The sequence below is a fragment of the Nicotiana attenuata genome, unplaced genomic scaffold (assembly GCF_001879085.1).
Source record: "Nicotiana attenuata strain UT unplaced genomic scaffold, NIATTr2, whole genome shotgun sequence".
Lineage (NCBI taxonomy): Eukaryota > Viridiplantae > Streptophyta > Magnoliopsida > Solanales > Solanaceae > Nicotiana > Nicotiana attenuata.
The window spans coordinates 18,061-26,277 of record NW_017671066.1 but is presented as its reverse complement, the minus strand read 5'-3'; the positions used below and the strand labels follow the sequence as shown (position 1 = coordinate 26,277).

Below are 8,217 nucleotides of genomic sequence, written 5' to 3'. Positions count from 1 at the left end.
TTAAATGTAAGAATATGCAAGTTGTTGTATTATTAATTAATTAGGGCAATATCTTATCTTTTGACAATTGAACGCATACAACTTAATTATAAGAAAGTCGGTGCAAACTTTATCCTCTACTATGTTATATTAAATGTATCTTTTTGCCGACATCATTAATTCAATATAGTCATGTTTATTGTTAGCTAGGATTGAAGTTACGGGATTAGCGTGTAACATAAATAAAGAGAAGACGTTGAATGACATTAACATATTAAGGAAATAGAATATGCCGTGTTCCAGTTCGATATACCATTTTGCATTCAAAATTTTGCTAACGTTCTAATTAATATTGAATAAAACATTCACAATTCTCCCATAAAAATATCTAATTTTCTCGCCTACATTAATTATTTGAACATAATATATATATATATATATATATATATATATATATATATATATATATATATATATATATATATATATATATATATATATATATATATATATATATATATATTCGTTAGTTTGCTTGCTAATTCTTGGAAGACGTACGTAAAAATAGAATATCTATTTAGATATAGATATGCTACGTCTTGATATATACAGATAAAAATGAACTCCATCCTTTAATATATAGTATGCATATTAATAGAAGTAGTCGATCCATGTAATACACGAGCAAATACAAACGAAAAATGTTAATTAGCTATTATTAGGTACTGCGTAGCGATCATATTGTCACACTGTTTAAAGAAAGAATCCTTTCTTTGATATGTGGTAATTTCTGGCTATTTTTTGCCATTGATGAGCGGTTCAAAAGTTGCCCTTGTACAAGTTCGAGGGATTCACATCTCTGCGAACCAATACATTGTTGTGCCCACGAAAGGAAAAAAGGAGCAAAATGTGATTATGTACCAAAAAAATCTTCCACAGTAATTTTTCTTTTTAAATGTTAAATATAATGAGATGTACAATATGCAAAACTCTTGATCAAACATCACCATGTTCATCTTTTACGGCTTATAGACCAGATAAGGAAAATTACCAAACCTATAAGGCAATCATTTAAGCTATCATTTGGTCCAATACATGTTCGATGCATGTAGTAAATTTACTTAGTTTTAATTAATCTCTAAGAATTGATTAAAAAATAATTAAGAGAATTTAGTTTAAGATTCTAACTCTAAGAAGTAAGAAGTGCCAATAGCATACGACTTAGGGTGTGTTTGGCATGAAGGAAAATATTTTCCTAGAAAATGTTTATCACTTATTTCCTTGTTTGGTTGGTGAGTGGAAAAATTTTCTCGGAAAATATTTTCTAGTGTTTTGGTTAGAGAGTATAAATATTTTTTTTTATGCTACTCTTCTATATCATGAAAAGAAAGTACTTGTTTGTTGAAATGAAATAAATTACGTTTTCCACGTCATGAAAAGAAAGTACTCATTTATTGAAAAAAATATTTTTTTCTATAGGAAAAGAAAATACTTAGTTTGTTGAAATGAAAGAAAATACTTTATCTACATTATAAAAAGAAAGTACTCATTTTGTTGAAATGAAAGAAAATATTCTACATCGTGAAAAGAAAGTACTCATTTTTTGAAAATCATGAAAAAAGTACTCGTTTTGTTGAAATGAAAGAAAATACTTTTACTACATCATGAAAAGAATATACTCATTTTGTTGAAATAAAATAATTACTCTATCTACAACATGAAAAGAAAGTAATAATATATATTTCTATTTAGGGTGAGTAGTGGACGAGGTTGGCGTGGGTGGGATGCGGTTGGGGGGAAGGGGTAGAGGTTGGGGTGGTTTGAGGTTGGGGTGGTGGGGGTTGTTGGGCACAGAGCATAGAGTGGAGAAGGTTGATCAAAAAGAGGTTTGAAAAAATATTTTCCTCCAATTATTTAAGCCAAAATATTTTTCAAAATATTTAACCCAATCAAATATGGAAAAATTGAAAAATATTTTCCGAAAAATATTTTTCTTTATACCAAACACATTGTTAAACACTTCTTCTCATGATTATGATTTTTTTACTTAATTTATAAATTTATTTACACTCTTTAGTTTAACCCTTATAAAAGATGTGCTAATTGATTTATAAAGATTCCGAATCTCCGTCACATCAGTAGGATTTGCTAAAAGAAGAATATGAACGCCAGAAATTGTCCTAATCTAAATACCGAAAAAATAAGAAAGGAAAATAAGCTAGTACTAATCTAAATACTGAAAAATAAGAAAGGAAAATAAGCTAGTACTAATCCAAATACCGAAAAATACGAACGGAAAATAAGCAAAAAAGGGAATTGAATGCTTCCATATTAGGTGGCAGTGGTACCTAGTCTGACACACTGCTGACACAGCAAACTTTATCCTTTTCCGTAATACACTAATTTAGATGCTAATGTCACGCCTAAGAAAACACCAACCAAATCAAAGCTGTCCCAAAAACACAGTAACGGCTGTAACGCACCATTTTTCTCGTACAATAAATTCCACTTTCACAACCAGCACGTAATTGCTATAGAATCTGAATCACGTGTTTGATGGTCTAATATAGAATTTTGATCCGTCAAATAAGAAAATTCATTACACCTTGAAGTAAAAAGTGAAGAAAATTCATTTCGCTTTTTAAGGAATATTATCTCTAAACATTTTAAGCTTTGACTTTGACTAAGAAATGATCCTCCTCTATAAAAAGCATGCAACTTTTGAAACGTTGCACATCCATTAGACACACAAATATTTTCAGACGAAAAATACACAATACACCACCGAGGTTTTATTTTCATGGCAAACAAAGTTGTACTATGTCCTAAGGTTTTCCGGGACCTCCGATCATTTGTCCGGTGTCTAAACACGGTCCCGACTGTCCCGCCGATGAACTTCACCGGCACATATGATGCTACGACCGTCACAACACCGGCCTTAATACCAACGGACCAAGTAATCACTGCTGACAAAAAAGTGATTAATTTTGAGGATGTTAAGGAGCTGTTTACTGGTGTGTCCACCTCAAAGTTGATTAGATCATTGTTGACACTTCAAATGGCAGCGAGTGAGCCTATGGTTGACGTAGGCATATGGGTAATGAATTCTAAACTCATGCATATGCCAATAGTCAAGGAGGTAATTCTGAGGTTTGTAAAAGGTACATTTTATGAACATTTTTGTGCTGGAAAAGACTTAACAGAAGTACGCAGGACTGTTACTAAGCTGTCGGATGTGGGGTTAAAAGGAATGCTTGATTATGGGGTGGAACATGCAACTGAAAATAAGTCTTGTGATCAGAGTATGAAGGTTTTTCTTCAGACTGTTGAATCAACCAAGTCACTTCCATCCTCTTCGGTATGATCGAACTCGTAAACATCTTTTAGGATTTATTTCTTGTTTAGATGGAACTAATACTTCTCATAAATCCAAAAGAAGAGTAGGTGAAAAATGAAAATATATAGTTGGAGAGAATAATCCATAGATAACAGGAGCAAAAGTCAAAACTTTAACAATAATTCTCGCCCCTATTAAATCTCTGTTACTGATCGTGAATTTTAACGTGTCTATTGTGTAGAATATAAGTAACACTCCTTGACACAATTTAATTCCTTTTTAACGTCTTATTAACAAAAGACATGATCATAGTTCTTTTTTTCCCTTCTTTTTGTTCCGCAGGATCATACTTTTATGGAGTACTAAAAAACAGTTTAAGTTTTACTACTGCATTACTGGATCATATTTTCATTTAATCTTTTCTAACAGTTGATCGGCACTTAATCTTTTGACTTTTGAGTATATATCAGTTATTCTTTTTTCCGCCAAATTAGAAAGGACTTACCTATATACAACGACAGTATAAAAAGTTTTTAACAATATTTTAACATGTTGCAATAATCTGTTTTATTTTTCATATTATTAATTACTACAATTTTTTTTTGGATAGTTACCTGTAATTATCATTTAGGATACTGAAGTTAATCTCAATTAGATAGATCTTTAAAAGGTGTATTGTGATGAAACAGGTCAGCTTTGTGGTAGTGAAGATAACAGCAATTTGTACACCTAAGCTTCTCAAAAGAATGAGCGATTTGCTGAGATGGGAATACAAGAATCCATCATTCAATCTCCCATGGAAGCAAAAGTCCCTTCCACTTTTCTCAGATTCCAGCCCTTTTTATCACACTCCTGAAAAGCCAGAGCCTCTAACAGTCGAAGAAGAACATGATCTACAATTAGCTCATGAAAGACTCATGAAAATTTGCAAGAAATGCTTAGAACTTGATGTTGATTTACTTATTGATGCTGAAGATACAGCTATTCAACCCGCAATTGATTACTTTGCATATTCTGCAGCAATTAAGTATCACAAAGATGATCACCCTATGATTTTTGGAACAATTCAAGCTTACTTAAAAGATGCTAAAGAAAGAATGGTGATAGCTAAAAAGGCTGCAGAGAAAATAGGAGTTCCAATGGGTTTTAAGATTGTGAGAGGTGCTTATATGTCAAGTGAAAGAGAATTGGCTTCTCGTTTAGGTGTTCAGTCTCCAATTCATGATAACATTGAACAAACACGTGACTGCTTTAATTCTTGTGCTGAGTTTATGCTTGACGAGATTTCTAATGGCTCTGGAGCAGTTGTTCTTGCTACTCATAATATTGACTCAGGTAAATTTTTTGAGAAGATAAAATGTTATTTACATAAACATACATCTAAGTGATTGTTACACAAATAGTCGGTTAGATTTAATGTTTACTTTTTTTAGCTGGTATACATAGATTATACTTTAATTATACATAGTTATACATATATTGTACATCTTGCGGTTATTTATAATTTATGAGATTAAATAGACGGTTATTTGGGTTAATTCTTCTATCATTAGCACATCCTTTTATGTGCCCGGCCTGATTCGTCTTAATGACTAAGTAGGTGGAAAATCATTTTAATATTGTTTCTGCTGAAAATTTTAGTAGGCTATGATATCATGTTTAATTAATTATATCTTTTATTTATATAGTTATTTCACGTGAAAGCAATTGCTTAACCAATATTAAATGTTTTGGTAAATAGGAAAACTTGCTGCGTCAAAGGCTATAGATTTAGGAATCAGAAAGGATAGTCAAAAACTCCAATTTGCTCAGCTATATGGTATGGCCGAAGGACTTTCATTTGGACTGAGAAATGCAGGATTTCAAGTAAGCAAGTATTTACCGTTCGGGCCAGTAGAGCAGGTGATGCCATACCTTATACGGAGAGCTGAAGAAAACAGAGGTCTCTTGTCTACATCAGCCTTCGACAGGCAACTAATGAGGTAAACATTAGTAAAATTTCAAAAAAGGACAGATATTAATACTCAAATTTCTTTAATTTTATTGATTATGTATATGGTTGTTTGCAGGAAGGAGTTAACCAGGAGATTTAAAGTGGCAACTTCATGAGTTAAAATCTTGAGAATTAATGGAAGTGTATATATATTGTAGTAATAATAAACTGAGGAGCCATACCCAAGCTTGTGATCAAGCAATTGACGCTCCATAAAAACTTAATTGATGATTTTATTAAGTGAAGGTGATTAATTAAAAGCTGTCAGTAACCACTGTAAATATTTCAATGATGTGGCAGAAAAAACGATATCATCAAGCAATGAAGCAATAAAGTGCAGAGTTGGTCTTAGTAACAAATTGGGAAGTGAAGTAGATAAGGAGCAACTCCTGAATGGAGTAACACTAATAGTTGGTGCGTCTTACACCAAAATAAGTCCAAATTTTGTGTCTTTCTTTATGAGCAATCTTAAGGTTTATTACATAGTTTTAGTTGGAAGTTTATTCCAGCATTTGTAGCAACTGTTGTTATTGGGTTTTGTAATACAAATCAATGTTGCCGAAATGATGTAAAGCATAAAGCTTTATTTATTGAATTATTATTATTTTCTCCCATGTGATAATATGGCATATTAAATCAAAATTACTTGGATTGTGATTTAAAGAACCTCAACAGAAGTAACTCCAATAATTAGTTCCTCTCTGCACCAGAATAAGTCCACTTCTAGTATCTTTTTACGCATTAGCAACGCAATTTTTCTGCAATGGTTTATTTTAACTCATTATTTTTGACGTACAACACACATACATTTAATTATCCCTCAACTCTATTACTTGAGTACTTTATTCGCCTGCTATTTTTTATCATTTTGATTTAAAAATATATTCACATTATTCAAGTAACAATGAATCAGATATGAGAAGTATTAATTAAAAATTTGAGATATATTATTAAGCAGAATTTCACATTCCTTCTACATAACTTTTAAAATGTTAAATTAATTGTTGAAACTTTAACTAAGAGATGAAGTTGCGACATTCCATGAGTATCTCGTTTTTATAAGAGAATACTATATAATCAGGAGCTTCTTTTAAAATAAAAAAAGTAAAGTATTAACAAATCATTTATTCATTCTAATTTATGAAAATAATGATGACTAATATTCAGATATATGCGGAGTAAGAAGTGTGTTCTAAGATAAATGTTTAGGTAACAGTTTTGATAATAATTTAAAATCTGAAAATGAATTCGTTTGACAACTAAAAAATGAATAAACTTATAAACTTTTCCACTATAAATAGATACTTTCTTTATTATTATATTTAAAAATATGACTCTATTTTTTAATGATAGAATTTTGAGATCAAAAGGGTGCAGGGGTGGGTGATTGAGCTTGGACTTTCTATATAACAAAAATAATCTGTATTTTCAGATTGGATAAAATATATAAATTTGTCTTTTAATGTTAAAATTGACTTTTTCAATAATCCTTATACTCTTTATCAATGTGTAGGAATAAACAAACAAATGGTAGTAACTTTGGTTACATATAAATACTTTCTTCATGGCCACTTTAATATGTATTCTATGTTTTTTGTTGGAACTTTATTGGCCACAATATTTGTGGCAACTTTTTATATGGGTTTCTTAATACACATCATAGTTTGCCAAAATGATGAAAATTACAGGCTTGCTCCCCACGTGATACGTCGGCATTTGAAATCACTTTTACAACTTGCATGAGTGTGATTTAAAGATTCTTCAACATGAGTAAACTATACGGAAAGTATCTTCTAGGAAATTGATTTTGAAGGGAAAGATACAGATTCCTTGACCCCACATCTTTTAAGAATATTGACTGTACCTGCATAGTAGAATTTGAAATAAAGTTGTGGAAAGAAAAGCAAACTACCAATGTAAAAGCCATTACTCCCTCCGATTCAAAATAAGTGATTTTTTGGATGTTCTCACACATATTAAAAAATCCACCCTTTAACATTAATTAGCAATGGAATTGATTATATTAACCTTTACTATCTCACATAAACACTCCTAACACATATTCCAACACTATTTACTCCAAGGACGATGTAGGAAAAAATAATTAATTCATTCTTGAAATTTGAAAAAATCACTTATTTTGGACCACAAGAAAAAATCATTTATTTTGGACCGAAGGGAGTAGTTATTAGTAGCTAGTAAAAGGTGGGTATTAATTTCTAAGAAGAGCTTAGAACTATAACAATAATTCAAATGGCACTGACAAATCCTTCTCTAGAAAAACAAAGTGATCTCCGTGATGCTAGCAAAAAGTGGATGAAAAATCTTGGACATCATAAATTCCAGCAAAACGCTAGGTAATTATTTACAGAAAAATAGTAAATTTCACAAGTATAACTTGTAACTTCATGGTATACCATGAAGTGACCAGTTCTTATTGGAAGGCTGTAATTTCTTAACTGTTGCATACTCCTCCGGTCCTTTTGTTGTTATTGTTACCAAAAAAAAATAGTTCAATATATTTGTTATTATAGAAAATTAAGATAATAGTAAATATTAGTTTTTTCACTTATGTTGAGTAAAAATAAGAGTTACTTCCTCCGTCCCAATTTATGTGAACCTGTTTGACTGGGCACGGAGTTTAAGAAAAAATGAAGACTTTTGGAATTTGTGGTCCTAAATAAGTCCAAAAGGGCCCAGAGTATTTGTGTGGTTATAAAAGCTTCTCATTAAGGGTAGAATTGTAAGTTTAAGCTAAATTGTCACCAAATTTAGAAAAGGTTCATTCTTTTGGAACGGACTAAAAAGGAAATAGGTTCACATAAACTGGAACAGAGGGAGTAGTATTTATTGAGAAAAGATCAATAAGGAGAAAAACTAAAGATTTAAATAAGGATAAATGAATTAA

At 30.9% G+C, this 8,217-nt stretch overlaps 1 protein-coding gene across 1 annotated transcript; it reads left to right on the top strand.

The window, feature by feature from the left end:
- The first annotated feature begins 2,699 nt into the window (after positions 1 to 2,699).
- Positions 2,700 to 5,923, top strand: LOC109205646 (proline dehydrogenase 2, mitochondrial-like). The gene is made up of 4 exons (XM_019368382.1): positions 2,700 to 3,337; positions 4,006 to 4,651; positions 5,058 to 5,298; positions 5,386 to 5,923. Exons 1-4 carry the CDS (start codon positions 2,780 to 2,782, stop codon positions 5,423 to 5,425), a joined length of 1,485 nt encoding a protein of 494 aa, XP_019223927.1. The 5' UTR covers positions 2,700 to 2,779; the 3' UTR covers positions 5,426 to 5,923.
- The last annotated feature ends 2,294 nt before the right edge of the window (positions 5,924 to 8,217 follow it).